Below are 19,625 nucleotides of genomic sequence, written 5' to 3'. Positions count from 1 at the left end.
GTGCCCCTTGGATAAAAAATCACCCCACCAAACCTAGCCAAACTCTGGGTTCCCAAAGGAGCTACCATCAAAGTGTAGCTTATAATATCTAGAGGGAGGAGGGGGGGGGTGCGAACTCTTTTCGGGAGAGGATCCAGGTAGATATGAGCCCAGTGGCAGTGAAGGAAACCTTTGTAGTAGAGCGGAAAGTACAGTCAAACCGTCTGGAGTTCCTTTCCTTACAGAGGCACCAAGGAACGAAGCAATGCAGGTAGCCAACAAAAGCTTGCCCAGGCTGGGCAGGCGGGTTCCGGAAGAAAAACGACACAGTGCTCAAGTCAAGCGGGATGCAGAAGCTGAGTCCCATGTTGTCAATCATGTAGGTCCAGACCTTCCAGGCGAAGTCACAGTGGAGGAGGAGGTGATTCACAGTTCCAGTCACCGTCCCGCAGCAGGGGCAGAGAGGATCGGGAGTGGTGTTGCCACACCTAATAAGGTTGTCTGTAGTAAGGATCTTGTTGTGGTTGGCATTCCAAAGGAAAAACTTCACCTTGGGCTAGGCCAAGAGGCGCTAGGCAAGAGCAGCCGGATGTGGGGCAGGAGGCCGAGTCCATCCCATAAGATGACGGTAGGCCGAGGAGACTGAGAATCACCCGCTATCATCAGGGAGCCAAATCATCTGATTAGGTATCTGAGGGCGAACTATAATACTACTGAGACTATCAATCAAGCCACAAACAGAAATGGCTTCCTCATCAGTAAGGCCGCGTCTAAGGTAGAGATTCCATGAGCCATTCCCCCAAGCGTCAGAGATAGATTTGTCGCGGCTAGTGGTAAGCTGAAGTAGTGGTGGGTAAGACGAGGCAAGAGAGCCATCACCCGCCACCAATCCGTCTAGAAACGTAGACTAGAGCCATCTCCAACAAAGAACCGAATGGCAGTGCAAAAAGAGGAGAACAAATGAAACATGGTCTTCCAAATGGGGGAGAGATGACGACAGTAGCCGCCGGTGATCCATCTATCACCAAGACACCGAAGCTTGAAGGCAACCATTGGCTTCCACAAAGCCCCCGAGGAAGAGTTGAACTTCCAAAACTACTTGAGCAAAATAGCATGTCCCATTTCCTTGGTGTGCTTGATCCCAAACCCTCCCAAGGATTTTGGCTTACACACTTCATCCCAACTAACAAGATGATAGTGAAACTCATTTCCAGTGCCACGCCATAGAAAACGTCTCTTGATCATGTCAATGCGCCAGCTAATAGAGGTGGGGCAAGCCAGGAAAGAGAGGAAATAGTTGGGAATACCCGTGAGCATGATTTTAAGCGGATCAATCTACCAGCCTTGGAGAGCATCCTACCCTTCCAAGAGGAGAGGCATCATTCAAACCGCTCAATCACAGGAGCCCAGAGACCCATCTGGGGTCTACTGTCAGTAAGAGGAAGACCGAGGTAGTATGTGGGAGCAATCGCAATAGGACATCCTAGAGTCTCTGCCATAATATGACGCAAGTGGGGGGGGGGGGGGGGGGGGGGGGGGGGGGGGGGGGGGGGTCGATGTGATATCCCATGATGGTTGGCTTTCCTCAGTTAATTTTCTAACCAGAAGTGATCTCAAAAAGGCCGAGCAGGGCCTTAATGTTGCGGACCTGGTCAAGTGTGCCGACGCCGAAGCAAATGGTGTAATCTGCGAACTGGAGCAGGGGGATGTCAAAGCAACTCTGTTTAGAGACGGCCTCTAACCAACTAATGCTACGGGCATAGTAGAATATAGAGGATAAGTATTCAGCAATGATGTTGAAGAGGAGTGGGGAGAGGGAATCTCCCTCACGGATGCCTTGAGTGCCCTGGAAGAAGCCACAGATCGTGCTATTGAGGAGCAAGGAGTAAGAGGCTGAAGAGATACAACTGCGGATCCAAAATCTCCATTTGTCTCTGAAGCCCATACGTTGCATAATATGGTCCAGGAGGGACCAAATAACTCGGTCAAAAGCCTTCTCGAAGTCCAGCTTAAGGACAAACTGTGGCCGGCCCATCTTGGCAAAATGATCCACAATTTCATGTGTGACCATAGCTGAGTCAAGTATATCACGACCTTTGATAAAAGCACTCTGGCCCCGGTGGATGATGGTAGGTAGAACAACCTTGAGACGACGAGCCAGGATGCGGACAATGATACTGTAGGGACTTGAAACGAGATTGATCGGTCGATAATCCTAAGGGCGCTCCACACAAGGCCAACAAGCCTTGTAGAATTCCCCGTTGAATCCGTCAGGCCCTGGGGCCTTATCCGGAGAGTTCTAGTACATCATCCTCAACTGCCAAGTTAGAGAAAGGAAATTCAATGAAACTCGCAAGAATTGGGGAAATTGCAGAGAATTGAAGGTTGGAGAGCCTGGGCTGGTGGTGGTGCTCCTCTTTGTAAAGATTTGCAAAGAAACTGATAAAAGCATCAGTAATGGAGGTCTTATCCAAGGTAACCTCGTTGTCAATAGACAAGGAGGTGACCCGGTTAGTCCTTCTGCGGGCCGAGGCGATGGCATGGAAGAACTTTGTGTTAGCATCCCCCTCGGCCAACCACTTGAAGCGGGCTTTTTGCTTCCACTGAACCCTTTCGGAGTGCATAATAGATTGAAAATTGCATTGAAGAGAGATGCAACTAGAAAACTCAGCATGGGTAATACATCTTTGTTCCTCAACCATATCAAGAGTAGCAATTTGAGACTGGAGAGGATTTATGAGAGGAGGTAGCAAGGCGACGCTTCGAGGACCATGATTTGAGCTCTACTTTGAGGCGCTTCAACTTGCGGGGGAGAGACCAGCCATCATAGTTAGGGTCCCCAAAGGATTCCCACCATGAGGCAACGTTGCTGGCGAAGTGCATATCCAACAACCAAGAATTATCAAACTTGGGGGCAGGCCCCCATTTATCAAGTTTGGTATCAATCTGAATAGGTTAGTGGTCAGGGCCAGCACAACTCAAAACCGACCCACAAGTGTTGCCGTAAAGTCTGAGCCAGTCACCAGTGGCAAGGAACCGATGAAGCTTGGAAAGGATAAGAGGCCTCTGACCATTGGACCAAGTAAACGTTTTGCTAGAGAGATTGATTTCTTCCAACTCAAAACTGCTGATAAAATCAGCAAATTGCCTCATGGTTGAGGTAGATGGGGAGGTAGGGGGAGACTTCTCATTACAAAAAACGTGTTGCATTGAAATCCCCGGCAAGGAGCCAAGAAATGGGCCAAAGAGGCAAAAGGCCAGAAATCTCATCCCAAATAGAGCGACGATCCCGGTATCTGGTAGGGCCATAAATGCCGACAAGCTCCCAAGTGAAACCAATGCATCTGTCACCAACTTAACTCCAATAGAGAAAGAGCCATTCACGATCTAAGACTTCAACTACAGAGTTCTAGAGGAGAAAGAGACCACCAGAAAATCCAATAGCATTGATGGCAAGCCATTCCAAATTATTACAACCCCAGAGGTCATGCATAATGGAATTGGAATGGTTCTGACATTTAGATTCTTGGAGGATTACAATAGATGGGTTACTTTTGGAAAGAAGATTCTGAACAGTAGCACGCATTCTAGAGGATCTAATCCCACGAACATTCCAAGAAAGAATAATCATTTCTTGACTTCTCTACAAACTCCTGATGTGGTCTTGCCACCCGAAATGTTCTCACTGTAAACCACTCCCATTCTTCGTGCAAACTCAGAGATACAACCCCAAGTTTCATCATCAAACTGGTGGTGCTCATTATGCATAGCCAGGTAGAGCTGCTGGTTTCTGTCATCCGGTGGGGGAAGGCATAGGTCTCCATGAATCATTTCTCCTGACTGGCGGGGAGGGCCACTGGGCTTCCCGGGAAGGAGGGCTACTGCTGGTGCCAATGAGATAAGCTATCTCCCACAAGTCCTCCAAATGTGATACCAAGTTAGAGGTGGATTGATTAGCGTCAAGATGCAGGAAAGTCGTCCCAAAGTGAACGTGGTTGAGGCTGATGAAGAGACTGGCTCGGTCAAGTTGCTGGCGTTCAGCCGTGCTATTGTCTAGTTTGATCAAAGTACCAAAGCAGCTGGCAATGAGATTGAATACATCACTCTCCTAGAGTTCAGGCAGAAGGTCCATAATCTGAATCCACTGACTGAGGCCACGATCATGCGAGGGGCTCCATTCACGGACTGAAGCAATGGGGGTAAAGACTGCAAGCCGAGTTGCCATCCAACGGTCATCAATTGAGTGGAAGGTGACTATCCACTCGTCCGGGCAGAGATATGGTGGCAAGGGGTTGTAGTCCAAGCATAGGTGGCATTGGAACCAGTCTGATATGAGTTGGCCCTTAGCCGGTGGCGTGCTGGAGGAGACCAAGGCAACACAGAGGAGGCGGTCAAAACCATGGCGAATCAGGTTTGGAGGGATTTAAATGGTGTCATGGTTTTGTTCCAGGGGGGAAGGGTTTGAGCTTTGTGGAGGTGGGGATGAAGGAAGGGAAGTAGGAATCGGAACTGTTTTTTGGGCTAGGAGGTCTGCCTGGTCAGGAGCGAGGCAAGTGGGAGCAGTTTTCTAGATTGTTGGGTTTAGGAGCAAAGGGGGGAAAGGGGGCTAGTTTGGTCGGGGAATGTCGGTGTTGGACAGAGATGGGGGTGGAAGAAAGTGGCGGATGGTGCGGGCTAACTGACTCCAGCCAAAGTCGGAGTTGGTTGTTTCTGGGATAGTGACACTGGCCATGGTTGTGGTGCCCCTGAGATGCGAAATTTTGCATTCAACACGGTTCCCATGGCGGATTGTACGAAAATAATATCTCCAGGATCCGGACCAGAGTTCTCTAGTTCTGGGCGACGTCCTGATATCTTCAACAATTGTTGCCGAGAAGGCAGTGAGGAAAGAAGCTCCAACCAACAGAGGAACAATGATGAAGGCACGACATTTCCCTGTTTTTACTGTAATACGGACATTTTCGGCATTCCAGAGGGTCACCTAAGTGATTGTGACTGTTGTAGGACCAAAAACGAAGTGGAAAGGTAGTTCTCGGGGTCGTCTTCTCCGGGCGGTGAACAGTGTTGGTGGCACCGCCTTTGTAGCAGGTCGCACGACCACTGTTCAAGCTCTCCTCACTGCTATTGCTCTCGGAATCACCAGAGAAGTGATATTGAGAGTGCCGAACAACATCTAGAGGCAATCGAACGTCACCTGCGGAAGTTGCAGGTCTTTGTTGCCGTCAAGGGGAGGGGGAAGTTTTCTCCCCCTGGATCACTGTTGGAGGTGGGGGTCCCAATCGGAAGGAGTTTCCGATCGGGAACGACGAGTATCTTTTAGCTTCTGTCTCCCAGAAAAATCACGACCAAATTTGGTTCAACAAGCAGCTAGACTGCTCGTCGATTTTTCGCAAGGGCTCATCAGCTGTAGATATCAAACAATCCCAGCTTGTCATTGATGAATACATGTTCATGTCTTCCCAAAGTCTGGTAAATATATCTCCTAACTGGTTGAAGATTTTACATAAGGAGTTATCACCTTCCTCTACATAACTGCATCTCTAATGAAGTGACTATTAACCTCTATATATTTCGTTCTCTCATGAAATATAGGGTTGTTGGCAATAAAAATACCTGCCTGGTTATCACAATTCATAACCATAGGGTAAGGTAACTTAAAACCAAATTCATGAAGAACAAACTTAATCCACTCGAGGAAGTAGACAATGACATAACGAAGGACTTGAAGGATGGGGACAAAAAATCAAGAAACACATATTTGGATGTCAGATGAGAGGTACAAGATCGTTTATCTTTTCATAAAATAATGGGCAAGTCCATATCAGAGACAACAAGATATGCAGGCAATGAGGAAACTAGTGGATCATGAGAAGAGAGCTCTGTATAGGTAACTACTGGAGGTACTGCAGGAGCATAAGAATGAGGGCTGTAAACACGGAGAGGCGATGAAAAACTCAATGAAGTTGGTACATCCTAAACTGCAATTGGAACAAGACTGTCTGAAGGAGACTCAGGTGAGACAAGAAGCTCAGTAGATGATGCAAAATATGGAGTATGTTCAAAGAAGGTCACATCAATTGACACATATGTCTTCCGTTGAATAGGATAATAACATTTTTAGCCTTTATGTCGATGAAAATATCCTAGAAAGACATATTTGATAGACCGAGGTGACAACTTATCAACCGAAGTTCAAACATATGAACAAAACAAGTACATTCGAAAACACGAGGAACCACATCAAACAATTTACACTTGACCACTCAAAATAGATGAGGGCAACGATTTATCAAGTAACATGAAGCTAAATTGCATCCCCCAAGTATGCAGTAATAGTGTTGTTGCAACCTCAAGGAGATGTTTGTTTTTACGTTCAATCACCCCATTTTCTTGTGGTGTATAAGGGTAGGACATTTGATGGGTAATACCATTGGAAGCACAAAACATTGAAATTTATGATTAAGATATTCCAAATCATTGTCAGTATGAAGCACATGAACACAAGCACCAAATTGATTCTTTATTTCATTGAAAAAATTGAGGAATACATCAAATATTTCAGATTTTTCCCATAGGAGATACACCCAAGTTACTCTACTGAAATCATAAATAAATGACACAAAATACTTAAAATGAAATGGATTGGGAATCCGACATGGACCATAAATCAGAGTGAACTAATTCAAACAATTTGATGCTTCCACTAGAATTAACTAGGAAACTGGAGCGACGATGTTTTCCCAACTGACAGAACTCGCAATCAAATGAAATATCGGTTGCAAGGAAGGAAAATACTGATGCAATTTGACTAGTGATGGATGTCTCAAGCACAAATACCACAAATAAGAAAAGTCTGCAGTAGTGAGTGTCACGACTCAAGAAACTGATACATCATCCAACATGTAGAACCCTCCCTTCTCATGTCCTAAAATCAATCGTCCTCTTTGTTTGCAAGTCCTAGGAAACATAGGAAGTAGGATAAAAAGTTACTGAACAATTTAAAGATTTAGTAATATGACTCATAGATAAGAGGTTAATTGGAAACTTTGGTACAAATAAAACAGAATCTAAGGACACTTGTGGAGTAGTGGGAGTTGTACCCTCCCCTTTAATGGGAGAGGTGGATCCATCAACTAAAGTAACTTGACGATATGATTGAGATGGATTAATGGATTGAAATAAGGAAGGCATACCTGCAATGTATATAGAGGTTCCTGAATCAATGATCCAAGAGGGGGAATGAGACACCTTCAATACAACCATACTTGTACTAACCATCGTGGCATTCACTGAGGAAGGAAGAGTCTCATTAGTCTGAGAAGCAGTAGATGGAGCAGTCAATTGATACAATCGCTATACTAATTGCTGAATTTCCTCATAGGATCCAGTGTGTGAGTAGGTGTCCTTATCTGTGATTATAGAGTTGGCCCAAGTATGCTGACCAAATTTTTTCAAGTATTTCTTAGAAATATGATTTGTCCTATCACAATGAACACATTTCCGATCCCCCCGATCATTTCGGACATGACCACGGGTAGAGAAAGAGCGACCTTTACCTCTATTATTACTACCACAAAATTGTCCATCAAACTTACTAGTAAAAGGTTGGAGGTTAAGAGCAACTACTTTTGAGAGAACTCCATCAGACTCATTCTTATTTACTACCGCACCTTCAGCTCGAAGAACTCTTTTAAAGGCTTGCTCAAGGGTGGTCACATTCTCGTTGGCCAACGGCTGGGTTCAAATAACATCATATTTTGGCCCTAAATCATCCAAGATCGGGCTACTTGAATCTGATTTTCTTTTTTACGAATGTCTTCAACATTCATAGTAAAAGGATGGAATGTACTCATCTCCTGTAGTACCTCTCTTATCTCAGTGAAATAATTTGTCACTGATCTGCCTCCACGCTTCATATTAAAATATTTCACATATAACTCATAGATCGTGACAAATTACTTTATGAGATAAAATGGATGCCAAGGTAGTCCACATTTTATTTATTGGCCGAAATATCCCTGACTCAACTATGGCAGCCCGTGAACTTCTTCATTCCTTTAAAAAATCAAACCAACCGAGAGTTGTCATCAAATTAGATTTTGCGAAGGCCTTTGACCGGGTCAACTGGAAGCTAATTGACCACCTTTTTGGTGAAATGGGCTTCACCTCTCGCTGGAGATTCTGGATGAGAAGTTGCATCTCAAATGCCTCATATTCTGTTCTAGTTAATGGTAAGCCATGCGGGTACTTCAAAGGCACAAGGGGTATCAGGCAGGGAGATCCTCTCTCTCCTTTTATCTTCACACTCATTGGGGAGCACCTGGCTGCCATGGTCTGACTGGCTAAAAGGGTGGGGTGGCTTAGGCCTACCTCCTCTGATCCGAGTCAAGACATTGGCCTCCTTCAATACGCAGATGACACAGTTATTTTTTGTGAAGACTCCTTAAGCCAAATTCACAACATCGGTGCTCTGCTTAGCTTATTTGAGATCTCATCGGAACAAAAAATCAGTTGGGCAAAATCATCCATTATTGGATTCAACATCGAGCCAAGTCTGCTTTGCTCAATGGCAAGCTATCTTGGATGCAAAATCGAGCTGTCTGCTGGAACATATTTGGGACTTTCCCTGACCCCTCATCTCCCTTCCAAGGCTTCTTGGCACCCTGTCATTGAGTGATTGGAAGAGCGCTTGGCCTCCTGGAGGGGGAAATTCCTTTCTAAAGCAGGCAAACTAGTTCTGATTAAATCCTATTTACATGGAATTCCCAGTTACTATTTGTCCATGTTCCGATGTCCTGCTTTAGTTAGAAACATAATTGAGCTTCTAAAAAGAAGATTCCTTTGGGGAGGCCAAATGGGGAGAAAAAATATCATCTAGTAAAATGGGATGAGGTTTGCAAACCTAAATCTCTCAGTGGTTTGGGTATTTAGGATACTACCACTACAAATTCTGCCCTTCTCCTTAAATGGATCTGGAAATTCAATCTCTACCCGGCCTTAATCTGGAAAGCTCTAGTAGCGGCAAAAGCTAACAAGCATTCAGGCTGGTGGACTAAGGAGGGATGGTTCTATTCTCTCTCCCCTGCTTGGAAAAAAATCGTCCGACTTCTTTCAAACTTAAAAAATGTAGTAAAGTGCTATATCGGAAACGGTACCTCAACAAAATTCTGGAATGATTGGTGGACTGGCCAATCCTGCCTCAAAATTAGCCATGAAGCAATCTCTAGCCTTTCAGGTAATTCTGATGCTTTCATCTCGGACATATGGTCAAACAGTGGGGATTGGAATTTAAATATTAGAAGACATCTCTCTGATCCTGAAGCTATTTTGGCCTCCAATCTCCTTGCAAGCCACAACCCATCCAAAACACCCTGTGCCTCAGCTTGGAACCTCCTTGCCCCGCCATGTGCAAAATTTTTCATTTGGACCGCCTGCAGGAATAAAATCCTCACCTCTGAATCGTTAATTGAGAGATTCGGTCTAGACCTCTCTTTTAAATAAAATTGGGCTCCAATATTGTGCTGCTGCAAATCTATCAGCTACTATCCTCTCACTTATTGACTCCAGAAGTTAGGAAAGATGATTATATCATGTTGTATCGGTCATATCCTCTGGGAACTATGGAAAGAAAGAAACAGGAGGAAATTCAAATTCAAATCCTCCCCCGCTGAAGCCCCGTCAGAACAAATCTCGAGCCAAGTATCTATTTGGCTTCTTAACCGAAAAGATTTCAGAAACTTTAGTGGCACCGACTTCAGAGAAAACTGGCAGTTAGTTGCTGGGCTCTCACAGCCCTCTCACCCACCGATCATGGCTATTTGGACCCCACCACTATTGGGCCACTTCAAGCTTAACTTCGATGGGAGTGCTCTCGGCTGCCCTGGTCCTATGAGGAGTTATACACAATGCAAACAATGATTTCCTCTTCTCTTATGTGGGCGCCCTTAGAAACTCTGACTCCACAATAGCTGAACTAGCAGGACTGCTAAACGGAATTAAATTTTTTTCAAATCAACTCTCGGGTCTACTCTGCATTGAAGGCGACTCAAAGGTGGTCATCAACTAGTGTGCAAAATCCATCAGGCCCCCGTGGCGTCACTGGGATATGCACTCGGAAATATTTAATTTAATTTCTCATTTGAATTGTAATTGGAAGCACATTCCTTGTTCTGCCAATCACTTGGCAGACAGTCAGGCTAAGGCGGGCATTTCTCCGACCTAGGTTTGTTTGTTCTTTCTCTTCTCTTTTATAATCTATATACACACTTTTTCAAAAAAAAAAAAAAAAGGTAGTCCACATTGCCTTCATAATACTGTAGTTGAGAATTTCACACCTGAGTTCTCAGTAGTCCTCTGGGTAGCAACTTCTGTGCTAGATTATGCTGAATTCAGCCATGAAATATCACAAACCACCACAATTCAGTACACTAGAGCGTCAATCAACCAAAAAGAAACACTTTTCCCAGATTTATATGCTTGCGTCGTCAAGTGGAGTCCACAACGAAGTCAAATTCAGCATCCAATTCATTCAATTTCCAAGCAAAGTGTTGAACTCCAGCAATTAAAACCATAAATTGATGCAAGAATGACCTAATTGCAAGAAATCAGGATGATGCGGGCATATATGCATGATGACACAAGCATTAGAGTTAATGACGCAGGCAAATTTGAAGAATTTCTTCAAATTGAGATCATCAACCTCAAAATCCCAATAATCAATCAAATAGAAGCATGAGTCATTAGCCAAGTGGCTAAGACAGGTAGAAAAAGGGAAAAATTGAATTTTTATACTACCAGTCCAAAAATCTGGGAAAACCCTACAAGGAGATCGCTGAAAATGGGGACGTCCACAAAATTGAAAGAAACACCCCAAGATGTGCGTTACTGCTCTGATACCATGAAAAATATGAGATTTGGGGACAAAGTAGAAGAGATAAGAGGAGAAAAGGAAATTTGAGAATCTTGTAAGTGGGAGGCCTGCCTAATCTTGTTTGTTGTTTCTGATTTAATGAATTCATCATTCTCAAAAAAAAAAAAAGACTTGGGAGAAGAGCAGTCTTGCTGCCTTGGAGAACGTTCCAGAAAAGTACGTCCTCCCTCATTTTAATCAGGGTTTAAGTGATATTTTATAAAAAGACAAAAATACCCCTTAATATACAAAATTACTTATCTCCTAAAATACATGTCTAAATTGAATGAAAATTGAACCATAGATAAAATAAGACATTGCCTATCTAACAGTCATACTATAAAAGGAAAATGTAATGTAGAAAATGACAAAAATACCCCTGAACTGGTTTTTTAACAGATACAATACTTCTATTCGTAGAAAATTTGAAAATCTTCATCAAGACTTTGAGAGGCCTCTATGGACAATACCTTCTCTTCTTTTTAGTTCCAGTTCATGAAGTCAGAATGTTCACCTGTTCTCTATAATTCTATATACATAGCTAGCATGTTGAACTCATCTTGTAGACATCATAATCCCATTATGCGTCCGTCCTTGAAATGGAAGTCACTCAAAAGTATTGTGTATGGCTGTTAACTGAACTATATAGCTTGTTGAGAAGGAAGAGGCTTCATGATAATATTAATGCAAATGGATGGTTGCAAATTGAATGCTGGCCAAGGTTTACCACTGAGTTACACTGGTCGACTACAATGTGTGACTGAAAACATTCACACAGAAAGTGACATAATTTTGAACAACTTTAATCCCTTATTTTTATGGTGCTAAAATGATCGTTTGATGTGTATGTCTGTTCTGATTTAATTCTCGTATGAGCAATTTTGAAGCAGGTTCTTCAGAAGCATTTATTGCCTCATTTGTTGTGTAAGATTTAGTCTTTTTATGAAGAATGCGGACTAGAGGAAGACTTTGAATCCTGTACTCTCTTGGTCTGCATTAAAGCTCATATGTGGTTATATGAAACCAGTTATGGAAATTGATGCTTCATATTTATCTGATCTTGCTTCATATTTATATTATTCCGCATGTCTGTATTCACATACTTGTAGAGTCTTCCACGTATTATAATATAATTCTGTGTTCTGGAGTAGAAAGTGTTCTTACTGTGAATACAAACAGGGTTTGGCTGATCACAAGGATTCATTAGGAGCTCCACTATGTCCGTGTAGGTAATTATTTGTTTGCTTTTTTCCTTTAGTGTAAGTTCTGCCCTATTTGTCCTGCAGATGCTCTCCTAATTGCAAGTGAAAAATGTTTACTAGCCACCGTTCCTTTTAGGCATTATGATGATAAAGCAGCTGAGGCCAGTCAGGGATTTTGGAACTGTCCTTGTGTTCCAATGAGAGAAAGGTATGCATATTTTCTCCATTTTGGAATTGAATTGAATTTTTTTCAAGCATTTTTCTTTTACCTCTAACAGACATGCATTATAGCTTTGCTACCACTCATTTAACCGAATAAAAATGATTTGTTATTTTCTCTCATACCCATGAGCTATTATTCAGTATGATGTGATGTCTTCTAGTTTAGAATTAATAAGTAAACCATTTTTCATTTAAAAAAAACATTTAAAAAAAAGTAAACCATTTTTAGTTCAGTTGCAGCATCAAACTAGATTGTGCCTGATGAGTGTGTTTTTTTTCAAATACAAAAATGTCTTTGATTGGATTTGAAGAATAGAAAAAGTTGAAATTTAAGAATGACCATCATGTGCTGTGGCGTATTGACATGCAGTGGGTTCATGTGGTTCGAAGTACTTATTCATTGGCTGATTCTTTAAAATGACATGGAGCTGTTCTTTTGGATCTTTTTTTTTTAAAAGGTGTGTATAAACTATTAAAAGAAGACAGAGGTACAAATCAAACTTAGGAAAGTGGGCCTTCCTCCTCAACAAGGTGTTGCAGTGAAATGCACGTCTTAGCCTAAATGTTTGCCAAATGATTGGCAGAACGAGGAATGTGCTTTCAAGTACAATTCAAAAGGGAAATTAAATTATGAATTTCAGAGTACATGTCCCAGTGACTCCACGGAGGTCTGATGGGGTTTGAACACCAGTTAATAACAACCTTTGAGTCACCTTCGATGCAGAGTGGGCCCGTGAGCCGGATCGAATTCCGTTCAGCAAGCCCGAGAATCCTGTTGTTGTGGACTCGGAGATACCAAGAGGGCCCGCAAAAGAGAAGAGGGCCCGTAATGTTATTAGTCAGAATTTCAGTGGAGGAAGATTTGAATTTGAATTTCCTCCTATTTCTTTCTTTCCATAGTCCCCATAGGATATGCCCCATGCAGCACGAGAGAGTCATCTTTCCTAGCTTTGGGAGGCTAGTGTCAATGAGTGAGAGAATAATGGTTGACATATTTGATGCAACGTAGTACTGGAGCCCAATTTGTTTTAAAAGAGTAGTCTAGATAGAGTGATTAGTTCTTTCTGGAGCATTTTGACAAAAAAGGGCACAGGGGGTCCGGGACGGGGGTTCCTCGTCAGATTAAAGAGTCAGAGGTGAGGATTTTATTTTTTGCAGGTGGTCCAGATGAAATTTTTTGCACGCAACGGGGCAAGGAGATTCCAAGCAGTGGCCGCAGGGTGATTTGATTGAGTTGAGTATGTGTTATAGAGGAAGTTGTATGCTTAAGCAGTGGAGAAGGATCCTTTTGGCTAAGGGTAGGCTCGATAGGAGATTGGAAGCCAGAATGGCTTCAAAATCCAAAAGATGTCTTCTGAGGTTTAAATTCCATCCCCCAGTTTCAGACCACATTTCTGAGATAGAGGCATCAATATTTCTTGCAATGATTGAGATAGATTCATGGCTAAATTTGAGGCTGGAATGACCAGTCTACCATTCGGACCAAAATTTTGCCAACATAGCATTTGATTGCTTTCTTGAAATCAGGGAGTAGCAAGACAATTTTTTTCTAGGCAGGGGAAAAACAAGAGTCTTCCCCCCTCCATCCACCAACCCAATTGCTTGTTAGCTTTTGCAACTACTAAGGCTCTCCATATTAGGTAAGGGAAGAGGATGAGTTTCTAGATCCATTTAAGGAGAAGTGCAAAATTAGTTGTGGCAGTATCACGAATACCCTGTCCTCCAAGGAATTTTGGTTTGCAAACCTCTTCTCATTTTACCAAGTGATATTTTTTTTCACCATTTGCTAGGGATTCCATGGAGGCAGGATTTTATTAGAACCAGTTTTCGAGCTTTGGAAAGGAATTTTCCTCTCTAGGAAGCCAAACGCCCTTCTAGTCTCTCAATGACTGGGTGCCAAGAAGACTTGGATTGTAATCCAAGGGTCAGGAGGAGCCCCAGATAAGTGCATGCAGACATTTCAATTTTGCATCGAAGATAGCTTGCCATGGAGTTCAATAGGTTTGTCCAATGTTAAATCCAGTAATAGATGGTTTTGGCCAATTGACTTTCTGGCCAGATGAGATTTCAAAAAGGTTAAGCATGGCTTTAATCTTGTGAATTTGATTTAAAGATCCTTCACAGAAGAAAATGGTGTCATTCGCATATTGAAGAAGGGCTATGTCTTGTGCAGGATCAGGGGAGATGGGGCTGAACCATCCTGATCTTTTAGCCAGTCGAACCATGGCAGACAAGTGCTCCCCAATAAGGGTAAAGATGAAAGGAGAGCGGGTCTCCCTGCCTGATACGCCTAGTACCTTTGAAGTACCCAGATGGCTTACCGTTGACAAGAACATAATATGAAGCATTAGAAATGCAGCTTATCATCCAGAATCTCTAGCGGGTGGTGAAGCCCATTTCACCGAAGAGGTGGTTAATCAACTTCTAGTTGACCTGGTCAAAGGCTTTCTCGAAGTCAAGTTTGATGACAACTCTTGGTTGGTTGGATGTTTTGAAAGAGTGAAGTAGTTCATGGGCTGCCATTGCTGAGTCCAGAATATTGCGGCCTCGGATAAAGGCACTTTGGCATGGGCTAATAACACGGGGGAGGATGACCCTTAGACGGTTGGAAAGAATTCTGCCTAAAATTTTGCATGTGCTAGTGGTTAGGCTGATAGGTCTGAAGTCTTGAGGGAGGGTTGAGTTGGCTTTTTTTGGGATTAGGGCAATGAAAGAGGCTCCGATGGATTTGTGGGTGATGCCGACTTGATGGAAGTTGTTAACAAAGGCACGGACATCATTCTTGATTACTCCCCAAGATTTGTGGTAAAATTCTCCGTTGAACCTGTTTGGGCCAGGGGTTCAATACTTCGGCAGACCAAGTGCAGCCACATCAATTTCCTCTGGAGAGAGGGCACTCCCGAAGAGCAGCTTTTGAGGCAGAGATACGATTGAACTCGATCTGATCAAGAGTAGGACGGTTGAAACACTCCTCTGTATAGAGATCTGAAAAAAAAATTCATAAGGACATTAGCAATGGAGACGCTATCCGTAATCTCCTTGTCTTCATGATGAATAGAGGATATACAGTTAGCTCTCCGACGAGCTGAGGCAATGGCATGGAAGAATTTTGTATTTCCATTCCTGTTGGTCAGCCAACAGAATCTGGCCCGCTCCTTCCAATGTGTGGTTTCATTCTTAAGAAGATTAGAAAGATCAGAATTTAAATGATTTCGAAGAAAGAGTTTAGAGGATGAGAGTGACCTTTGCTCTTCGAGGAGATCAAGCTTAGAGAGACGACGCTAGATAGAATCTTTTCCAGATGTAGCAGCAGCACAAAAACTTCGAGCCCATGGCCGGATCTTTAGTTTAGAGCTTTGAGTTTCTGGGGAAAGGACCATCCAGAATTTGGGTAGTGACTGAAATCTTCCCACCAGTCTTTCAGTTGGAGGACAAAAGAATCATTAAGAAGCCAGGAGTTTTCGAAACGGAATGGAGGGTGTCCCTAGGCTGGGGGGTGAGTGTTGATTTGGATTGGCCAGTGGTCAAAGCCAATTTTATTAAGGACTTGGCTAGAGGTGTTGGGGAAGAGATGCAACCAATCATTATTTGTCAAAAAAACGATCTAATTTGGAAAGTATAGGGGGGTTTTGTCCATTGGACCAAGTAATTTTTTTCTAGTTCTTCGGGAGTAGGTAAGGGGAAAGCGGGGTGATAGAGCCTCTTTTGGAGGACTCTCCAACGGTGTCCACCAAAGGTTTGCTTGAGTTAGGATCCATAGAAGCCAAGGGGTTGGGCAAAGGATGATGGGGTATGGATTGTGGTAAGAAGGTGTGGGGCTGGTCAGAGGGGTATTGTGCCATTTTATAAGATTTTGAAGCTCTTGGGGGGGGGGGTTCAGATCGAGAGGGCGGCGGGCTCGAGGTGGAGGGGTTGAAGGGACAGTTGATTTGTTGAAGGTTTTCCGAGGATCTCAATCTCAGGGGGGGACTGGAGAGAAGGCTCTAGGAGGTCTAGATTGAGAGGGATAGGTGGGAGAGTTGATGGTTTGAGATCTGTCAGTGGGGTTGGGTTAAGGATTTGTGTTTGGGTTTCAATGGGGATAGAGGAGTCATGGGGATTGGAGTTGGAGTATTTGAGGGCAGAGATTGGTTTGGATGGATCCCTTTTCCGAGGGAACAAAGGCTTGAGTCCTCGGGATTGGTTTGTTGATGGTTGGGGAGGGGGGGGGGGGGGGGGGGGGGTGGGGGGGGTGGGGGGGAGGCAATAGGTATCGGGGAGGAGACCTGAGGAGTGTGGATGGGCATGATGAACTATTGAGTGCTGAGTAAGTAGAAACGGGCAGAGAGAATCTCTTGGGATGGATATTTTTTGGGGTTTGGGTATGGGTCTGAAAATAAGCTCAATGAGATGAGAACCACTTACCGAGGATTTTGGCTTGAGGAAGCATCTTTCCTAGAGCAAGACTGTTGGTTTCTCTTCAGCCCAAGTGAGCTCGCCAAAGATGTTCACCAAGCTTTCCAAAGTATGGCGACATCGGAGCTCCAAGGGGATGCCACGAGCATTCACCCAGTGGCTAGTGATTGTGAGGCCAGGGGCTCAATTTTCCATGCTCAGAATTGGGGAATCAGCTTCACTCCCTAAGACATTGTAGTGTATTTCGATCATCTTGTGATCCGAAGATAATGAGCCATTGTCTTTCCTAGATGTGAGTGATGTCCATTGGCCAGAGGGCTTTGGCGTTTTTCTAGATCCTGTCTCCGATCTGCTTAGCTGAGTTATAATCGGGCTGGACTGAGATGACTACAGCCATCGATAAACGCTCCTTCACTTTGGGCTTGGTTTGGGAAAATTAGTGAGATGCAGCTCTCGTGATGGTTAATTTTTTGTGTGGGCAAGGGCGGAAGTTTGAGGTTTGGCTCTAGGTTCTGTGGGGGGTAGGAAGCAAGAGTTGAGGCGCGGTTTTTTCCTGGAGAGAGATGGTGGGAGGTGGAGGCATAGTTTTTTTCTGGGGGGAGTTGGTGGGAGGTGGAGAGTCGGGCCTTTTTCTTGTTGGGGCAGTGATGTTGGATTCTGGTTGGGGTTTTTGGTTTTTTCGCGACGGTGGTCCATTAGTGGCATCCCAAATTTGGTAATTTCTTTTGGATCTTTTAGTGGTTGATTCTTTTCCTTTTGTGTTCATTAATTTGTTTTTGTATTTTTAATTAATGAAGTGGTATCATTTTCACCGTCACCTTTTGTACATTCTTTCTCTTCGATGATTCCCTTATTATTATAAAAAAAATGAACAACCATTGCTGCAGCAAAAACCTTGTCTGCCACAAATAAATGATGTGTTATTTGCTCGCATCTCCATTGTCGTCCTCTCCTTTTCTTCTGTATGTGGTTTCTCTTGGTTGAACTAATAAATAAAATAATTTTTGTTCAGAGTATCTTGTTTGTTTGTGCACAATTTATGCGCTTTTTTTTTGTACAAAACCTATTCTTCATTGGATTTGATTAATAGCAAAAGTTGAAAATTAAGAATGATCCTTTTTCTTTTTCTTTTCTTTTCTTTTCTTTCTTTTTAATGGGCAGGAGTTTGGGGGGGGGGGGGGGGGGGTGGGGGGTGGATCTTGGTCTCTGCTGCCATGTGCTTGACATTTTCCAGCTATTTATGGATGTAACAGATTGCATTAACTCTTCACACAAGGGGATGTCTCTTTTATTAATTTGCTAGAATTATTGGATTTTGTCTTATTTAATTTCTTGTTGTTTCATGTTATCATTTTTGCCAAGAAAATAAAAAGATTTTTTTTTTTTGGAATGGGTTCAGCACATGGCATCTATTAAGAGAGGTTGTTGTTAGTCTTTTGTATTCATTTATTCTGCATCTTTAGCTCTTTTCCATTTTTGGGCTACTGATATATAACTCCTGCTCCTTTTCACTCTATCATTTGTTATCGACTTTGTTAACTTCAAGTGCTTTGCACCTCCTCTATACATGTATTTTAGGTCTCCTACTATTTCTTGTACATCGTATGTAAATTTTTTGATTTTCTTCTGGCAGGAAGGAGTGCCATTGTATGCTTTTCCTTACACCAGATAATGACTTCGCTGGCAAAGATCAGGTTTTCATCTTATCAAATCCACTTCTTTATACTGTTTACTATCAATTTCAATTTGGACTAGAACTGAAATCCTGCTTTTGTCATAAATTTTGGTTTTTTTTTTTAATGGTGTTGAATTTTATTAAGACAAAAGCTCAAGAGAGCAGATTACAAAGGGGGGAAGTCTTCCCAAACAGTGAGAGATTGCTGAAAAGTTCCGAATTTTGCTAGTTTATCAGCTAAAAAGTTGGCTGATTTATCTAGGAATGAGATTCCAAATATAATGAATAGATACACAATTTTGGCTTCTTACGGGTAGTATTAAGGCAATAGACGATGAGCCTAAAGACTCTTTTGTGGGCCAAGCTTTCCTTGATTCTTTTGTTTTTCTCATCAATTTCTGAGGCCTGGTAAAAGTAATAAATTAGTAACTAATAAGAGAATATAGAATCCCTATGCTTGAGAAACTTCGCATCCAGTACTCTCTCTGGTCATTGAAATTGAAATCCAGACTGGAGCATTTGTGTTGTTCTACTCTTACACTACATCTTTCCCATGAATTACAGGCAATATCCATAGATGAGATCAAGGAGTCAACTTCCAATCTCTAGCATGGATTCTTTTCTCAGATCGCTCCTGTAAGTTGCCTGATATGCGTTTTTCTCTTCTCATATCTGTGGAGGAAAAGGTTATTCGAAGAGTCTATACAGAAGAGCTTATAAAGGAGGCCAGAGATATATGTATAATATAGGCGTGGCACTGCTTGTGAATGATTAGTGTCTCTTTCGTGATTCTCCTGTATAAATGTACTTCTCTCCATGCATTGATCACTTGCTTGCAATAGTTATTATCTCATAATTAACAAAACCTTACGAGCAATCCAAGTATCCCTCTACTAGTAGAAGGGAGAAAAAATCAGATGGGTTTCTGCTGAAACGTTTTTATGATATTCCCGTCAAGGTTGAAAATATTGAATCCTTTTACTATTCTATTCAAGGTTTCTACATTAGTTAAGTTCTGTTCAAGCGAGTAGATATATTTGTTGCAAGCATCAGCGGTTAATTTCAAATATGGCCTTGTTAGATGCCATAATGCCATCTACAGTCTTACAAGTAAAATCCAAGGGACAAATAAAGTAATACCGTACCAAAGGAAGACGCATCTTCTATTTTTGTAGCATCTGGGTTGGTTGGGCTCTCTTTCAAAAGAGGTGAAAGAAACGGACTTCTTTTTCCTCATTCGCAT

At 42.8% G+C, this 19,625-nt stretch overlaps 1 protein-coding gene across 1 annotated transcript in view; it reads left to right on the top strand.

The window, feature by feature from the left end:
* Positions 1–19,391, top strand: part of LOC137941659 (ferredoxin-thioredoxin reductase catalytic chain, chloroplastic) — a 34,788-nt gene extending 15,397 nt beyond the window's left edge. The window contains exons 3-6 of the mRNA XM_068787161.1: positions 12,068–12,117; positions 12,227–12,298; positions 18,341–18,401; positions 18,947–19,391. Coding sequence (XP_068643262.1) covers positions 12,068–12,117; positions 12,227–12,298; positions 18,341–18,401; positions 18,947–18,991 — 228 coding nt within the window. The 3' untranslated portion in view covers positions 18,992–19,391. The remainder of the gene's footprint in view (positions 1–12,067; positions 12,118–12,226; positions 12,299–18,340; positions 18,402–18,946) is intronic.
* Positions 19,392–19,625: the final 234 nt, after the last annotated feature.

This window comes from Aristolochia californica, unplaced genomic scaffold (assembly GCF_029961685.1).
Source record: "Aristolochia californica isolate CCGP_79_NKW_82.1479 unplaced genomic scaffold, dmAriCali1.0.hap1 SCAF_9, whole genome shotgun sequence".
NCBI lineage: Eukaryota > Viridiplantae > Streptophyta > Magnoliopsida > Piperales > Aristolochiaceae > Aristolochia > Aristolochia californica.
This window is presented reverse-complemented; position numbering and strand designations above follow the sequence as displayed.